The sequence below is a fragment of the Miniopterus schreibersii genome, assembly GCF_964146895.1.
Source record: "Miniopterus schreibersii genome assembly, chromosome: 10".
Taxonomy (NCBI): Eukaryota; Metazoa; Chordata; class Mammalia; order Chiroptera; family Miniopteridae; genus Miniopterus; species Miniopterus schreibersii.
This window is the reverse complement of record NC_138110.1, coordinates 38,454,472-38,472,646: the sequence shown is the minus strand read 5'-3', so window position 1 is coordinate 38,472,646 and position 18,175 is coordinate 38,454,472. Positions and strand designations below refer to the sequence as shown.

The 18,175-nt window shown below is 40.8% G+C and overlaps 1 protein-coding gene across 1 annotated transcript in view; it reads left to right on the top strand.

The window, feature by feature from the left end:
* The window catches only part of LAMA3 (laminin subunit alpha 3), a gene marked incomplete at its 5' end in the record, with an annotated part of 187,030 nt that overhangs the window by 68,159 nt on the left and 100,696 nt on the right, over positions 1-18,175 (top strand). Inside the window, 10 exons of the mRNA XM_081148996.1 lie at positions 1,458-1,504; positions 2,414-2,513; positions 3,192-3,244; positions 3,477-3,582; positions 4,287-4,386; positions 5,303-5,459; positions 7,886-8,018; positions 10,640-10,782; positions 11,900-11,997; positions 12,488-12,641. Of these exons, the coding sequence (XP_081005122.1) occupies positions 1,458-1,504; positions 2,414-2,513; positions 3,192-3,244; positions 3,477-3,582; positions 4,287-4,386; positions 5,303-5,459; positions 7,886-8,018; positions 10,640-10,782; positions 11,900-11,997; positions 12,488-12,641 (1,091 nt within the window). The remainder of the gene's footprint in view (positions 1-1,457; positions 1,505-2,413; positions 2,514-3,191; positions 3,245-3,476; positions 3,583-4,286; positions 4,387-5,302; positions 5,460-7,885; positions 8,019-10,639; positions 10,783-11,899; positions 11,998-12,487; positions 12,642-18,175) is intronic.

The window sequence follows — 18,175 nt, the reverse complement described above, 5'->3', positions numbered from 1 at the left end:
ATTTTGGATATTAACCCTTGTTGGATGTATTATTGGTAATATTGTCTCTCATTCGGTAGGTTGTAGTTTCATTTTGTTGATGGTTTCCTTTGCTGTGCAAAAACTTTTTAGTTTGGTGCAGTCCCATTTATTTATTTTTTCTTTTGTTTCTCTTACCCAAGAAGATATATCAGAAAAAATATTGCTAAGAGAAATTTTAGAGATTGTACTGCATATGTTTTCTTCTAGTTTTATGGTTTTGAGTCCTACGCTTAAGTCATTAGTTCATTTTGAGTTTATTCTTACATATGGTGTAAGAAAGTGGTCTAGTTTTGTTTGTTTGTTTATTTGTTTATTTATTTACTTTTTGCATGTATCTGTCCACTTTTCCCAACACTATTTATTGAATAGACTGTCTTTACCTCATGGTATGTTCTTGCCTCCTTTGTCAAATACTAGTTGACCATAAAGGCGAGGGTTTATTTCTGAGCGCTTTATTCTGTTTCATTGATCTATGTGTCTGTCTTCATGCCAGTACCATGTTGTTTTGATTACTATAGCCTTGTAGTATAGCTTAATATCATGCAGCATGATACCTTCAGCTTTGTTCTTCTTTATCATGATTGCTGTGGCTATTCGGGATCTTTTGGGCCCGTGTCCATTGCAGTGTTCTTTACAATAGCCAAGATATGGCAGCAACCCAAGTGCCCATCCATAGATGAGTGGATAAAGAAGTTTTGGCACATATGTACAATGGAATATTATTCAGCCATAAAAAGAATGAAATCTTACCATTTGCGACAGTGTGGATGGACCTAGAGAGCATTGCAAGTGAAATAAGTCAGTCAGAGAAAGACAGATACTAACATGATTTCACTTATATGTGGAATCTAAAGAACAATATAAATGAACAAGCAAAATTGAAACAGACTCATAGATACAGAGAACAGACTGATGGTTGCCAGAGGGACTGGGTGAAAAAGGTGAAGAGATTAAGAACTACAAGTTGTTAGTTACAGAACAGTCATGGGGATGTAAAGTACAGCATAGAGAATATAGTCAATGATATTATAATAACTATGTATGGTGCCAGGTGGGTACTGGAAATATTGGAGAGGAACACTTTGTAAATTATATGATTGTCTCACCACTATGCTGTATACCTGAAACTAATACAAAATAATATTGAATATAAACTGCGATGGAAAAATAAAATTTTAAAAAGAGATGAACTTTTAGTAGTAGTCAGGGACTAGAGTTGTTCAGTGGCAAAGGGGGTGACTTGGGAATTAAGACCATAAAGGGGTGTCTTTTTCTGAATTACATGCAATATCCTTGCTGGCCATGTATCAAAAAATATAAATGTAGATGCACTATTTTTAAAAACAATTAAAACTTTTAAAACTTGAAAACAAACAGAGACAAACAAACAAACATTAAAACCCCAGACGTTGAACATATTTCTGAATTATACACAGGCTCCAGCAGTTCCTGTGACCTGGCCGGTACCCTCGACTCCAGTTTGGTAAGTGGAGAATTATAAAAGGATTGCAATTCTAACCATTATTCTGATACTTTTTAAAGACTAACACATTTGGGAGCTTCCTGAAATTAAAGTAAATTAAAATAAGGCCTGAGGCCAAATTGCTTAAAGAGGTCATTGCTTATTTTCAAAATGCATATGTGATATTGTGATTTTATTCAAAAACAAAAGAATAAGGTTTATTTAAACTTGAACTCTAGAGTCCTAGATTTTAACTGTTATTGTCAGTTACTCTCAGGATGTTGCTACCATAGAGCCCTGCACAGAAGCCTGACCATACATTATTAAAATTAAGAAAATCGAAGGCCAATTTCACATTAAATAAAGCTGTCTGTGTACAAAGTAATTGTAATTTATTTGATATTACTCCAAGAAAATACTACAACATTCTGATTCGTTTTCTAAGCACTTTAGAAAATATCTGTCTTCTTAGACCTGGGGGACAGTGGGAGAGGGGTTCTGCATCCTTGCTATGAGTCTCGATGATGTTTCAGCAAGGCATAATGCTTGCGTGTTACAAAACATTCAGATAAGCATACTTTTCTACTGATTCTCACATGTTAAGCTTTCAGATATTTTTCCATTTAAATTTATAGTCCAGGCTGTAACAATGACAATGTTATAAATCACAGTGATTTTAACATTTTTCTGTATTTTCTAATTTTGTTTTAACCAGAAATATGGATTAGGTATATAACAAATAAATGGGCAAAAAGACAGTAAATTAAGCAGACCGTTGAAATCAACCCAGTACTTTTATTCCCCTTGAATACAGTTAATATACTTTTCATGATCTAAATATATTTCTGTGACAAGCTTTGTTCAGAACACACGTTTGAAAACATGTCTTAATTCTGAGATGTCAGATCTTCGTTTGATTTTGTTTTGAAGGGGTTCTGCCAGTGCAAGCTTCACGTTGAAAGTCCTGCCTGCAACACCTGTAAGCCATTATATTGGAATCTGGCTAAAGAAAACCCCAAAGGATGTTCAGGTAAAGTTTCTTATACATAATAACTTACTACACCGCAGCTTCCTCATAATTTTCTCTACCTCAGTGACTACACCCACAAAAAAGCTATTTAATCAGTTCAGTTTGTCTGAAATTTTTTATAAATGTTTTGATGTTTTCCCCCCACATTTGGCAGAACTTCTGTCATTTTCAAAACCTCAGCAAGGGATTTATATCCTGTTTCCATATGTATTGTGGTGTTCGGGAAGGCAGCTACTTGATAAATGGTTTTTACTTTCTTGTTTTTACAACCCGTTCTTTCTAACTTAGTATTATTTTCATTTTATGCTTAGACTGAAGTCAGGACAGGACTCAAAAACATCGAGCTAAAGGTGGCTACGTGGAGTGAATAACCTTAAATAGAGTATGTTTTCACGTAAGCACATCGGCAATGACCTTGACATTAGACTCATTTAAAAATCCCACGATGTTGCAGCTTTTGTTTAGAGTGGTCAGAAACTAGCCGTTATTCCTTGGAGGAGGATGGCATTGATCTGGCTATTCTGATGCAAGAAAGCAGTCCAAGTTTAGGCTTCAGCAGAGCAAGCTGGCTTCCGGGAAGTGAGTGCACGTGTAGGGCTGCTGGTGCGTCACGTTCCCAGAGCTGGGAAACTGTCCTTTGTGTAACCTTGGTCCAAGGATGCTCTCTTATCTTCACAGAATGCCAGTGCCATGTGGCGGGAACAGTGAGTGGAATTGGAGAGTGTGGGCAGGTAACGTGAGCTGATTTTTCATATGATACCAGTAGCAGCTGATTGCGGGGTTTCTGCGAGAGGGTGTTATATTAGGGCCTCTGTAATTGGCCTGCGTGTGGTCATCTTTTTGGACATTTTTAGATCCTGACTACACTGCTTCATATTACACAGTGAGCCAGTTTTAAATCTTGAAGCTTGGTGAATTCTGCAAGCTTAATCCAATTTTGTCACCTGGCTCATTGTTCTGCAGCAAGACGGTGACTGTCACTGCAAGTCCCATGTCGGTGGTGATTCCTGTGACACGTGCGAGGATGGATATTTTGCTTTGGAAAAGGGCAATTACTTTGGGTGTCAAGGTAACTACACCTGGTGGGTCCTGAGTAGAGCAAAAGTGTTGGTGGACAAGACGGCCAGGATAACCTTTATTCTGAATTCTTCATCTTCCTGCAGACTTTCCAATGGGAGGGGGCTAAAAATTCCCTCCACGAAACTTTCAGTTGAAACTAGTAATAACTGCAAATGGGGTTGCTTCCGCTTCTCTTCTACCAGCACACTGTGGGTTTAATTATAAAAAATATAATTGGGGTAGGGGGAGTCACTGTAAATAAAATCAAGGCTTAGTCATTTTAAAGATATAGTTTGTATTATCAAAAACGTTCACACCAGGTTTTTAGATGTTATATTGTTTTAAACAATAAAACTGTAGGAGCGGCTGTCCTATAAAGCTACTCTTGTGTCTATCATGCAGCCTCTTCTTAGCACACGCTGTTTACAACAGCACTATGTTGCTAAATCATTTTTAGTTCCCTTTACCTTGGACAACTCTGTGGGAGCTGGCCTCCAAGTCACCTCCAGTTTGCTAGTGGACTTTTGGGGGTCATGCCATCTCAGTTTGGGAGGTTCATACATATTTCAAACACCTGCCAGATATAAGATAGGCAGGGGAAAGGAGGCCCAGCACTACGACCCTGGGTTTGCCGATTTCCATTCCTAGAGGCAGGGAAAGCATCCACCGTGGAGATGCTTTGGTGGGCAAACGCTGCTGTTTGCTGACTTTCAGGGTGTCGATGTGACGTTGGTGGAGCTGTCACCCCCATATGCAGCGGGCCCTCTGGAGTATGTGAGTGCCGAGAACACGTCGAGGGGAAGGCGTGCCAGCGGTGAGTCTTCGGGAGGTTTCTCCCACACTGATGTTTGGGAGACTCTCTCAGAGTCCTGTCTGTGCTGACAGTCCTGGTGAGGAGACGAGCCATCCTCAGGACAGAGGGCAGAGGAAGCTGCACTGTCATTTGTGATCTGGACCTTTGTCCCTGAGCCCTATTAGAAGAGGAGGTAAAGTTGCCCATAAAAACTGTTCCACTTTGCAGGCCATGGAGCAGCCTCACTGGAGAGTTCCCACAGGTACAAAAGTCAGGTGGGCTAGACTAGAGACTGGACCTCAGGCTGTTTGAATTTAAAATGTCACACAAGCATTGGAATATTTTTGATCCTCTGTGATTTCCACTATCGAACTGGTGAAATGAATCCATTTATAGGCACATAGTTTAAGAGAAAACAAGATATAGAAAAGTCATTCTAATGATCAAAAGTATATATAAATGTAAATGTATCTAATTTGTAAAGAGCATATAAATTATTTTACGTCATGTTCACTATTGTGTCTGTAGTACTTAGCAACAGCTGCTGACACACAGATATTAATATCTGTGTAGTGAGTGGGTATGAGTTTATAAGCGAGTGAATAAATGAACGAATGAATGAATTTAGAGAAATAACCTAATTTGACTTTGCTGAGTTGTTGGCGCCCGTTGAAAAAGTTTTAAAGGGTTGTGCTAAAGGATTTTCTCATTTTACTGCTTTGAGCAAGTAGGTGTTGGGTATGTTTTATGTGAATGTTTACACGCATGAAAGCAATCCTTTAGAGAAAAAGCTGCAGGCCTCTGTCACTTGTCCTTGTGTAATGCACTCTGTCCATTTGCTGGGAGTTCTTTCGGTCGTAGCTATTGGGGTTAAAGGATATTCAGATTATCCAGGAACCCAACTTGTCGTATCCCTGTTTACCTTTGTTAATCAAAGACCCGAAAACAACTACTATTTCCCGGGTTTGCATCACATGAAGCATGAGGTTGAAGACGGCACTGTACCTAGTGGAAGAAAACTTCGATTTGGATTTGATCCCCTGGAGTTTCCTGAGTTTAGCTGGAGAGGATATGCTCAGATGACCTCCCTGCAGGTACGCAGCCAGTGGGAAACAGCTGCACGGCAGAGTACCCCTATGCTTAGTCGCAGCGCTCTCAGTGAGTCCCACGAAAGGTCCCCAAACTGTCCCCAAAACTGATTCCAGGGTTATTTTTCTCCTGGGGGGAAAAGGGGGGGGGGTAAATGGGGCTCTGGGTAGGGTTGGATTTTTGTTTGTTTCATCCTCACTTGAGAATGTGTTTTTATTGATTTGAGAGAGAGAGAAACATCGCTCGGTTGCCTCCTGAATGTGCCCGGACCAGGGATCAAACCCGCAGCCTACCTGAGCATGAGCCCTGACTGGGAATCGAACCTGCAACTTTCTGGTATATGAGACAATGCTCCAACCAACTGAGCCATCCGGCCAGGGCTAGGATTGACTTTTGACTGATAAACATATACATCAATTTCACAGTTTCTTGTTACTTTAATTTGGTCACCAAATCAGAAAATGAGGGGATTAAAGAAAAATGGTGCTTATCTCTGGAGACATTTTATAGGAGATTTTCCAAACAAGATTAGGCTATATTTTAACATGAGACACCTTTTTCCTTTAGCCATTTGTGGAAAATAAAATAAGTTGACTTAAATAATTCCAGTAAAGCTTGTGTTGCTAATTTATGACCAATAATATTTTTTTTTACTTTCTAAAACTCTAAATTACTATATAAATAGAACCTAAGATAAATGAGGAGTTTTAGTCAGTGCTATTTAATTTTTCTTTCCCACATTTCCCCTTTTCTTCAGTCTTCTCTACTGTATCCATCTCTCTTGGCTTTGTATTAGAATAATTAAGAAATTTACACTTTACCTTTACAACTTAATACTTATAATGAAAAATTTCTGTATACTCACTGAGTATTTGTATTCTCAGAATTTCTCTTTGAGGCTAGTCTCTTCAAGTTGTGTTTCTCAGTGGAGAAATTTAGAGTAAAAGAGGCAAACTGATGACTATGGCAACCCAATATATGTCCTTAGCAGATCCAGAACTATACTTGCTATTTCTATCTCATTTAGCCTTTAGAGAAACTTGACCATCAGCACCCACTGATTCTAGCACTGCTCTTGCCTGGACAAAAATCCCCATCCAGGCTGCCTTTCCCAAACCATCCTGAGGATCTTAAGCCTCCTCACTGTTTTCTCCTTCCCAGATAGAGCAATTCAGTTTCTTTACTTCCCTGATCTTACCTCATTATTCAGAAAAAAGCAGTGCATTCCATTGAGTCATAACAGGATGTGAATGACTGAGAGCCCAATATATACCTTCCCAGAGGTATTTAGAGTTTGCAAGAATAGCTGGTTAACACTAAGGAATGACTGCCTAATGATGAATTCCCTGTAAGTATTTTTAGTCAGAGGACCTTGGTGGTGTTGCTCACATCACCACTAACTTTACTCTGCTCCTAATACATTTTTGCATTTTTATTTTCCAACTTGGAACTAATATTTAAAGATGAAGTGAGTCAAACTGAGAGGACGAGTTGGAGTTCCTCAGTGTGGGCCAGCTGCAGCTCCTGATCCCAGAATAAGGGAGTCTATCGACCCAGTCTTTTATGTCACAGATATCTCCTTCAACAAACGTCCCTTCGTTTTAACCAAAGGAGCTGTGGGAGAAACCAAAACAACCACTGATCTGGAAATTTCCAAGTTTCGTGAACTTTCCTTGGGCCACAGCTGGATTTGAACACAGAGTCTGTAGTTCAGACTTAAAATACTCTACTCTTTCCTTCAACACCATGGACTCAGCAGCACTTACGAACCACTGTGTGAGCACCAGGGGTTGGTGGACAGCAGGACAGCCCCACATATGCCATCTAAAAAGCCCATATTCTCCTTGGATGGGGACTGAGATACATGTCGTATGACTTAGTAAGCATATTTTACTTACATCCAGCTTTCATCACTAATGTGTTTGGGGTCTATAGCCTTTCCTTAGCCACCACCGATTCCTGTGTCCATTTAGAGTTTTTTATATGTGAGGTGGACCCTGGAGTGTTCTTTCTATGGGGAGGGGTGTTAAATAATACACTTTCCTTTCTTTCTCTTCCACCTTTTTATTTCTCCCAGCCAGTGGTGGTTGCTCTGTCTCTGTGGCTTTCCCTAACTAGTCCATCTCTTTCTGCTGTCTGCCTGGTCACAAAAAGTTCGAAAGAGGATCTCAGTTGCTGAGGGAGTGCATTTTCACTGTACCTTTCATTGTAAGTGATTTTAATTCATTGTTAGGCCTGCCTGTTTCCATCTCCCACAGAGTTAGTTCCTTGGTGCTTGTTGAGTGGGTATGAGTGCGTGTGAGTGTGTGTGTGCGCGTGTGTGCGTGTAACTACAAGCCCAGTAGTGAAATGTGAATGAAGTCACTGTTTGGCTAGCATTTCTTTCAACCAGTTGTCTCTTCTATACTTTATGGCCTTTGGTATTTTTCAGAATGAAGTAAGGATCGTGCTGAATGTGGGGAAGTCAAGTCTCTCTTTGTTTCGTGTCATTTTGAGATACGTTAACCCTGGAACTGAAGCGGTAGCTGGCCATGTAACTATTTATCCATCCTGGGCTGAGGCAGGTAGGTGCATTTTCGAGCCTCTTTTTTGATGAAAAAACAATGAACTAGTGAGATGTTTTCCCCAGTTTTCACAAAGTCGCCCTTAGAAAACGTTATGCCTGGTGTGTGGTCTGATTAGGACGATGCCCTTAGTACCCTGTCCTGTGCTACCTCTTCCATTTCTAAACATTCTGCTAAATTTAGCTATTAAATTTATCATTAACTGTTCATTTAAAAATCAGTGTAACAACCTGTGTACCTTGGCTGAACTCCACGGGTTACGAGGTCACCACAGGGCGAAGCTCGTTTATAACTCATTCACTGTAAAGTGGTGTTATTTGAGAGACCTTGGCTTCCTGACTTAAATTCTCCCATTGTTTCAGACAAAGCAAATAGTTCAAGGAGAACTGGGTGAGGATAGGAATTTTAAGATGAGTACTGTAAAGCAGGAAGCCCTCAAGAGCTCCAGAGAGGAGCAGGCCGGCCTCATTCAGGGGGAGGATTCCTGAGGGCTGAGGGGAAGAGTGTGGATCTCACTGTGGTCTGGAGCTGAGAGGAGGCCTGGAGTCTGTTCTGCAAGCAGTTAGGGTTCCTGCCAGTTCTGGGAACCTAATTCAGACAGAAGTCTAGGTGTCTGTGTGTGGTGTCCACAGCAGAGTCGGACCTGGGGGAAGAAATGGTGTTTCCACGTTGCGTCAGCCAATCTCGTGAGGCTGGAGCTTGATGGACTAGTAAGGGATAGGAGGAACTAGCAGGCTCGCATTAGCATTTCCAGAGGACTTGGCATACATTCCCCCACAAGATAAGAACTTGTGGGCTGAGGAGGCTTGAGGAGGAAACAGCGCTGAGAGGTGTGGTAAATTGCCTAAGCACTCAGCCAGCCTTTGTAGACAAGTCTCAGTCTTCAGATCCCAAACTTTTTAATAGGCCCCGGCCCCGCCGCTTCCTACATGACAATCCCAGTAGCGATTTGCCCTCTGTGTACTCGGACAGTTGGAATACATTTTGGTTTGTTTTCTCCTGGGACACCATTCCTAAGCCCCCATATCTGAGTCAGGAGCCCCGGTTGTGTATTCCCGAGGTAACCCACCCTCCTCCCAGACGCCACTGGCCACGCGGAACAGCATGCTCCTGTTCTCTGGCCTGTAACTGCTCCCCTCCCATATGCCCGCTGTGGGGACGCAAAGGCAATGCTGGCCGTGCTCGCTGCCTCATTTCTAGAACCTGGTTCCAGGCTTGCTACATAGTGGCCCATGTTTGTAGAACAGGACTTGGAGTCAACATTTCTTCTGAAGAAAGTGTCTCAATGGGACTCAGATACACGGTTTTGTTTGTTTCTGAACCTTCTACAGAAGGTCCTCTATTTGTTTAAGGCAAAAGAAAACATTTTAGATCTTTAAACAGAAAAAGAAAACTTTTTATTATTTCAAAATGAATGCATGCTCTTCAATAGAAATTAAAAATTTCAAATTACATATAAACAAAAAGGAGAAATAATCTAATATCAAATGTAATATATTGAATACTTAGAGAGTACAGAAGCAAATGAAACCCCCTATCTGTGATATTAGGTACATTTCCTACCAGGTTTTTTCCCCATGCCCGGTTTTTAAACTTAGTTAGAAATCATACTCGACCTCCAGTTTTTTTATCTGGCTTCGTAAACTTCCCCCATATTATCCCACCAGTTACACCTTAAGTTACTTTCTTTCCTCCACTGTTTGATATTGAGGGTGTTTCCACTCTTTTTATTTTTAATCCTTACCTGAGGATTTGTTTGTTGATTTTAGAGAGAGGAAGGGGGAGGCAGAGAGAGAGAGACAGAGAAAGAGAGAAACATTAACGTGAGAGAGAAACGTTGATCGGTTGCCTCCCATACGCCCAGACTGGAGATTGGGCCTGCCGCCTTTCGGTGTACGGGACGGTGCTCTGACCCACTGAGCCACCCAGCCAGGGCTCCACTTACTGTCATGCAGCAGTGAAAATCTTCACCCATAAATTTCTATCTACATTTTGAAACACTTCCACAGGATAGATTTTAGAAGCAGAATCACTGGGCCGATTGATAAGAAAGTTTTTAAGAACTTTGAAATTGTCAAAATGGTTTCCAGAAAAGTAGCACCAATTCCCCTTCTACCTGAGTGTTACCACATTGCTGGTTTCATGTCCAACACAGCCTATCACCACCAAAGAACTCTGCTGACTTGATGAGTGAAAGTTATATGTTGTCCTTATTTTCATTTTCATTTATTTGAGTGCTTGTGATATTGAGTTTTAGTGTGTTTATCTATTTTCTTTTTCCTTGTGAATTGTAATTACATATTTTTTGACAATTAAAAAATGTGCCAAGAACTTTTCTAAGCAGTTTATCTATATTAGTATACTTAATCTTTAACAAATTAAAAAGTGACTCACAATCCCAGCATAGATAGCCACTGCTAACATCTTACCAAAATCTTTCTAGTCTATTTTATACATATGCATGTGCATTCATACAATTAAAAAAAATAAGGTCTGTACATATGGTCAGTAAACTAGCCTACACTTTTTCAGATGTAAAGGAATATTCAAAACTGATTATCTAAAATCATAACACTGACTGCTAGAAAAACGCCCTAAGCAATTCTTTGTATTTCTGACAGGTGTTGCTCAAAGCAAAGAGATCATCTTTCTGCCAAGCAAGGAGCCAGCCTTTGTCACCATCCCCGGAAATGGTTTGGCAGACCCATTTTCAATTACACCAGGGAAGTGGATTGCTTGTATTAAGGCAGAGGGAGTCCTCCTGGTACGTGGTAGCTCTGAGTGGAGATTCTCTACCCCCCCCAATGGTCTCATCCACAGTGACCCACAATGACTATAAGATATCAAAATCATAGCTGGTTGCCTTTTAGACACAAATGATGGCAGCTGCCCTCACATGACGTAATGACATAGGAACCAACTTAAAATATCTTCTATAGTCTTCCAGCCAGCTTCTCAAAGACAAAAAAAAAAAAAAAAAAAAAAGCATACCAAATTATAACTCATAATGACTTGAAGTTATAAAAATAAACGCTAAACTTTAATGAACATATATGTCCCAGCCTTTCAAAAGTTTCTTTGGGATTTTTCATCATGAATTAGAGGGGAAGGGCATCTAAAAAACTCAGCCTCTCTGGGAATTGTGCAGAACAAATCAAAAGAAACCAGAGGAAGAGAAGATGCTAAAAATCAGTGAAGTTCTTGGTGGTGGAAAGAGAAGAGACTAGAGGAGCCAGTGCTTCTCTGTGATATTCTTCCCAGATTGCTGCAAAGCTGGCAAACCCTCTGCCACTCAGAAGCCTAGAGCTCTGCTCTTTGCTGAAGAGCCGCATAGCTGAATTTACGTTGTGGGCTTCATTTGGCACACTCGGTGGAACATGTTCTTCCTCTCATATCCTAGGACAGGCAGTAGGCCAGTTCTAATCTCTGATTCACCAGGACCACAAAACACCACTTTTTACACCAAGCCGGTCAAGCACTGCTCTGGTGTGGGAATGAAGAGCCATAATGAGTGAAACGCAACCAGTGTTTTGTAGTGATGAAGGCACCCGTATTTCAAAGGAATGTTTTATCAATTGGCAGTAATTATCTCTGTTTATTTTTTAATTTAAAACAACCCAGAAGAGACAGTAGAATTTCCCCTGAGATTTGAAAATTATCAAGTTCACCCTGCCCGAGGCACTTATCTCCAATGTTTACAGTACCTGCGTGAGTTAAGTTGGGTGTCTGGTGAGTCGGGGGCAGAACAAAGCAGGGGATGTGGAGAGTTTAACTAGTGAGATTCACCTAGTTGTTATTAAATTAATATGTTTGGCTATTTTATTTCTAAAATAGGACCACCGTCAAAGTGAGTCATTGTCCTTTTGGTCTTTATTTCCTAGGACTACCTGGTGCTACTCCCCAGGGACTACTATGAGGCCTCCTCACTGCAGCTGCCTGTCACAGAGCCATGTGCTCCTGGGGGACCTCCCCACGAGAAGTTAGTATGGGCAGGGCTGTATCATGGGGGGCCTCTAATTCGGGAGAGTTTGGTGTAAGGATTTGCAGCAGGCCTCAAGGTCACAACTGCAGTGGGATGCTCTGGGTAATTACTTGACTGATTTTTTTTCTCTGTAGCAGTTGACCATCTTTCACATAAGAATCACAAAGCACTTTGCACACCATGGCTGGCACTTAAGAGTGACTCTCACCCTCTAGCATGTGGAAATGCTGATGCATGCCCAAGTAATACCCTCAAGGTCATGCATCCGGTTAGGGGAGGGGCTTAAAATAGAAAGTGGGTGTGTGGACCTTGGCTTCTTCCATTCCTCATGCTGATGAAAGTTTACTCCTGATTCCTGTAGTAGGCACTCAGTGAGTTTGTTGGAGGAATGATGTATGGATGGAATGGATAAGACTCATTGGGGATGCACTTTGATGCTCTGTGTTTTGTTCTCCGTTGTAACTGTTGTATTTTGTTGTTGTTGAAGTTGCTTGCTTTACCAGCATTTGCCAGTGACCCGATTCCCCTGTACCCTGGCTTGTGAGGCCAGACACTTCCTGCTTGATGGGGAGCCAAGACTCTTGGCAGTGAGGCAGCCCACCCCCGCACACCCAGTCATGGCGGACCTCAGCGGGAGAGAGGTGGGGCAGCCTTTTATTTACTGTCAAAGCTTTTACCTCCCCATCTGTGTCTGCTGAAAACCCTTGGCTTTAGTTGCTTCTCAGATTCAGGGGAACCTGGAAGGATTTCTCAGAGGTATTCATTAAAGGTGTACTGAATTCTCTGATTGGGGTTGGGGCTGGGCAGTGTACCACATCGAGCCATGATAATGTCTTGGAGCACCTTCTAAACATGGCAGGAACATGGGTGACCACAGAATTCTTTCCTTTTGATTCCCTGAACTTTAAGGGGGGGCAGCCTGTTGTACCAGATTCAGGACAAGACCTCTCTAAAAGGCCTCCAGGAACTACACAGCTTACCCTAAAAGGATACAATGCGCACTGACTGTTCAACCCTTTAGGCTAGGCGATTTGTAAGAGCTGAATTCCTTGAGCTCAAAATCTGGAACCGCTACACCCCAGGGTATCTCCCTCATGGCTTGGAGGACAGGTTACCACAGGTCTTGGCATTACTTTTCTTCCAGGAGTTCTTTGAGCCTCACAACAACTTAAGACTATACTAATTTAAGATTTAAGTTAGAAGATTTGAGTTATCAACAATAACAGTAAGAACACACAATGCAACACCTCAAAATGAAGACCCTAGACAAAATTTCCTCCATTGTATTTTCATTTCTTATTTTCCATAGCATTCTGTTTTGTACCTTTGAGGAAAATGTTCATTTCAGGGATTAAATTTGTGGAATGAAACTATATATGATATTAATTTTCACTGGACATTTTGATGTGTACCTTTTTAAAAACTACACTCCCAACATTTTATGGTAGCAGTTGTAGGATTTTAAGGATATTCATAAGTTCAGTCCTCATTTTATTTTATTAGAATTTTTATTTCACCGAAGAAGTTAATACTTGTAACAAGTAAAGCAGTGTAGATATGCATAAAGAAAAGTGAAATGATCTTCCACTCCATTCTAATATTAAATTAGCCCACTGTGTCCTTCCCTACCCATGCTGTGTGTGCATGTGTATACACACGAACACACACACAGAAACATGCATTTAAATACATATATATATATATATATATTTGTATTTTTCCTCTGTATGTGTATGTGTACATATATATATATGTACACACATACATACATACATGTGTGTGTGCTCCCTAGGCAGCAGGAGGTACAGTTGAGAAGGGCTAACCTACAGGAAGGGATGCAGATGATTCATGAGGAGGTGTCCTTGCCTCTCACTTAGCTCAGAGCCTTAGCACTGAGCTATTATATTTGCATGATGCATAAAACTTAGCCCTGGGCTGTCCAGTTTTATTTCACAGTCCTTTTTACTGTGTGATCTAAATGCTTACAGACTTGTGCTGTCTAATACAGCAGTCACTAGCCCTGCGTGGCTATATACATTTGAGTTAATTAAATTTAAGTAAAGCTAAAAATTCAGTTCCTCGGTTGCAGTAGTCACATTGCAAGCACTCACTAATCACACATGTCTAGTGACCACCCTATTGGACAGCACAGGTTAGAGAATATTTTTGCCATCACATGCTGTAATAGATCAGTGTGCTAAAATTCAGAGACTAATGGTGTTAGAAGAGGTCTTAGAAATCATTTGATTTCCCTGTTAGTGAAGGAATCCTTTTTACATTTTCCTTGTAAGATATTCATTTAGCCTCTGTTGAATACCTAAATTGATGGAGAACTCACCTCTTTTAGAGGTAGCCTGTTCCATTTTTAAATAAACCTAATTATTAGAAAGTCCTTTTTTTAATATTAAACCAAAATCTGGTTCATTCTAATGTCTAACTTTTGGCCATCATAAGCCACCTGGAGCAATGCAGAGTAACCCTTCCTTCATTCTGGTGGTTGAGTCACCGGTAACTAGCTGTGAAACCTCCCTAGGCCTGAAGTTACTAACATACAAAATGCAGAGAATAGCAGCAGCTGCCTCATGGGTAATATTAGGTAAGATAACCTATGAGGGGCTCCTGTTAGGATGCCTGGCACACAGTTATCACTCATAAACTGTTAGCCATGTTGCTGTTAATGTGCTCTTGTTGGGACTCTGGGCTGAAATGAAAAGCAACCCACCAAATGTAGCTCATGTGAAGGGGTGTTTTATGTTTTTCTAAGAGACAGAGAGGACTGGCAGGGCTCCAAGATCAGGAACTGAGTGCATTCAGGTCTCCCAGGAATCTGTGAAGGATAGAACTACCTGGTTCTGGCAGAGGCCTCCTCTTCTCTCCTTGTGTTTGTCTCTCCACCCCTCCTCCTACTGAGTGGCCTCCTTTCCCTACTGATAGCTCTTTGTCTCACACACATGCCCCAACCACTGCTCTGGTACCATTTCTTTGTCACCTCCTAGTTCCAGCATTCACTGCCACCTGAGTCTCCCTTCTTTATTTTCTCCGAGAAAGAGAATCTGGGTAGCATCTTTAAATCAGCCCACCCCTATCATACACCTCTGTCTCTTGTAAACAAAGACATAGCTAGATTGTGTTTTGTATTTTAATCTGACCATTTCTGTTTTACAATGTGACTTTAATAGATTTATATTTATGGTGGTTGCTGACATATTTGGACTTATTTTTACCATCTAATTAATTTTTTTACTAGCTTTTTATTTACCTTTTTTTTAAAAAAAAAAAATCTTTTTCTGATTTCTGTTTGATTGATACAGTTTTCTCCATTTCCTTGATTGTTTGGTAGGTATAGATTGTTTTCTGGTTCTTCAGGGGTTACCCTTAACGTTTGTTCTTAAAGTATAAACTTTCAACAAAGTCTAAAGTTATTTAGTAATTCTGTTCCCTTTTTGTACTTGACACAGACTTTAGAATGCCTATTTACACATTGTAAACCAACTTCCAACTTTCTGTTGTTTTCTAGAAATTGTATTTTTATCTTTTCCCCTCAGACCTTCAGATAGATCATAAATTCCATCTCAATTCAAATACATCACATATCCTTTCTTCCTTTTACTCTCCTCCATTTCTTCTTGGAGACAGCTCTCCTGGGGTCTTTCATCTCTCTTCTTTACTCTGGATGAAGTCTCTTGGCCCAAAGAAGGCAGTCATTTCCTGAACATTCTCACCACCACATCACCATCTTACATACTCTTTTCATCTCCACTGTGTTGGATCCTTTCTTCCTGGCCATTGGAACTTCCTTTCTCTCTTTCTCTTTTTTAAAAAGTTGCTTTCTCATTTTGGTAGATATCCTCCAATAGTTTCCTGAGAAAGTCCACATAGGAGGTACTTTTTTTTGAGACTTCATGTATCTGAAAATATCTCTTTTGTACTCAGTCTTGCTTTTTTTTTTCTTTGGTTTGGCATAGAATTCTAGGTTAGAAATCATTTCTCACCAGAATTTGATGACATTTCCCCAATGACTTCTAGCTTCAAGTGTTGCTGTTGAGATGTTACATTCTGATACCCAATTCCTTGGATATCACCTGCCTTTCTTTTTTTAAAGTTTTGGGGTCATCTATCTCTTGTTTTCTGAAGTTTCACAAGGATGTGCCTTGATATAGGTAGTGTTTCAGTCAGGGTGTTGGGCTCTCAGCAAACTCTTTTAGCCTGGAAACTTCTACCCATCTTTCTGGGAAACTTGCTTGAGTTATTTCTTTGATAATTTATTTCTTTATCTTTAACCCACCTTTCCAGTCTCTTTATCTTGGGAGATTTCTTCAATCTTTTCTTCTGATCCCCATTCCAACCCTGCATGCCCCCCCGCCTCCCCCCCCCCCCCACTTAGGTTTCAGCTTTATCTGACGCAATTAGTTAACACCCATTTGCTTTCCAGCTTCCAAAATTTTGTTGATTTCTCTGATCTGTTCTTCTCCTCTTTCCTATTCCATTTTTCCTTGTGGGTTTATGATTTTTAAAAATTGACTCTTATTTTTGTGAGAGGGAAGATTAATATGTATTTTAACCCATTATATTTAACTGGAAAGTCCTAGGATGGACTTTTCTTGAATATCTCCACTTGCCTCCACTTATCTTTCTTATTCAATATGCCATCATTTTTATAAGGATCTCTGCAGTAGCCTCCTAGTTAGCTCACCCACATCAGTTCTTGCCCATCGCATCAACCAATCCATTCTCCATACTATAGGCAACATCCTCATTCTGATAGAAATATCTAATCATCACTCACCCTCTCACCCCACCTTCACACATGCCTAATCGGAACATTACAATAACATCTTATTGCTCTTAGGATAAAGACAAAAAATGTCAATGGCCTATAAGGCTGCTGCTCTGACCGCCCAATTTTGTTATACCTCCCCTTGCTTTCTGCTCCCCCCCACTGTGGCCTCCTTCACTCTCCTGGACTCGCACTGTGTGCTGCCTCCAGGATTGCGCGTTACAGGGCAGCCTCCTGCTGCAGGCTGTTCCCTCGGCCTGAATGCTCTTCTCTCCCCTCGTGGCCTGGTTATCTGTTGCTTGTCCTCCCGTGCTCAGCTAAGTTATTGCTTCTTTAGGAAGACTCCCTTCTCTACTCATCTCTCTAACTAGCTCCTGCACCCCTCTTAGCACCTCTTCCAAGCATTTGTCATACCTGTAATTTTGCATTTTACTTATCTAACTATCTAATTATCTGATTAAAGTCTGTCTGAGGGCAGAGAGCAGGTCTGTCTGGTTTCCCGTTGTATACCCACTGCCTTGTTGATAGGCTGGCACAAAATAAATGTTTAATAAATGTCTGTCGACCAAATCCTTTTGAATGCTCACCTTGGCATCTGACATGTTAGTCATCTTTGTGGAAGCAGCATGTTTGATACACCACCTCTTATGTCTTTATCCTGAAACACCGGTAGCTAGATGAGGGCAGTTGGGTGCCATAAAACTGGAAAGAACCCTCCAGCTTGACACTGGTTTTCTTAAAGTTTCCCTTTTTGAAAAACAAATAACTGATAATAAAAAGCAAACAGTAAAGTTTCTCTTTGCCATCTTTTATGTCTTTTGTCTGACTTTCTCAAAACCCACCTTTGCCATCAAATGTATTCAAAACCCTTCCCACAAGTCTTCTAAAACTCAACCCATAGAACTCAGAGTGGAAAGAGTAATAGGAATTTATAATAGTTCTGTGACAGAACTGGCAGCCAATAATAACTTCCAGGAGAAAACTCAATGCATCGTTGGCCTGTGTGTGGGGTGAAGACAGACAAGCCCTCATTTGGAGATGCCCAGGGGAGAAATGCTTGTAATAACCTCTCCACATGGGCCAATGGCAGCATCATATTTCACTCTGTAACATGGAAACGTGGTGTGGATAAGCCACATTTTTTCCCTGAGGGAGGTCTTTCTATTATTTAAGGGATAGAAAAATCACTGTGGAAAACGGCAGTTGTGTGTGGTTCAAAGAGTAAATGTGAATTTCCTGAAGGCAAGGGGCTGGAGGATTTTAATTAGATGTCATAAAGTTTGGCTGGGCCTGAGCTTATAAGCTGCAGTGGGTTAAACTGCTAAAAATGTAGTTCAAATGTTGGCTCAGGCATTAAATATGCACATACGCTTTGACCTAGAAATTCTATTTCTAGGA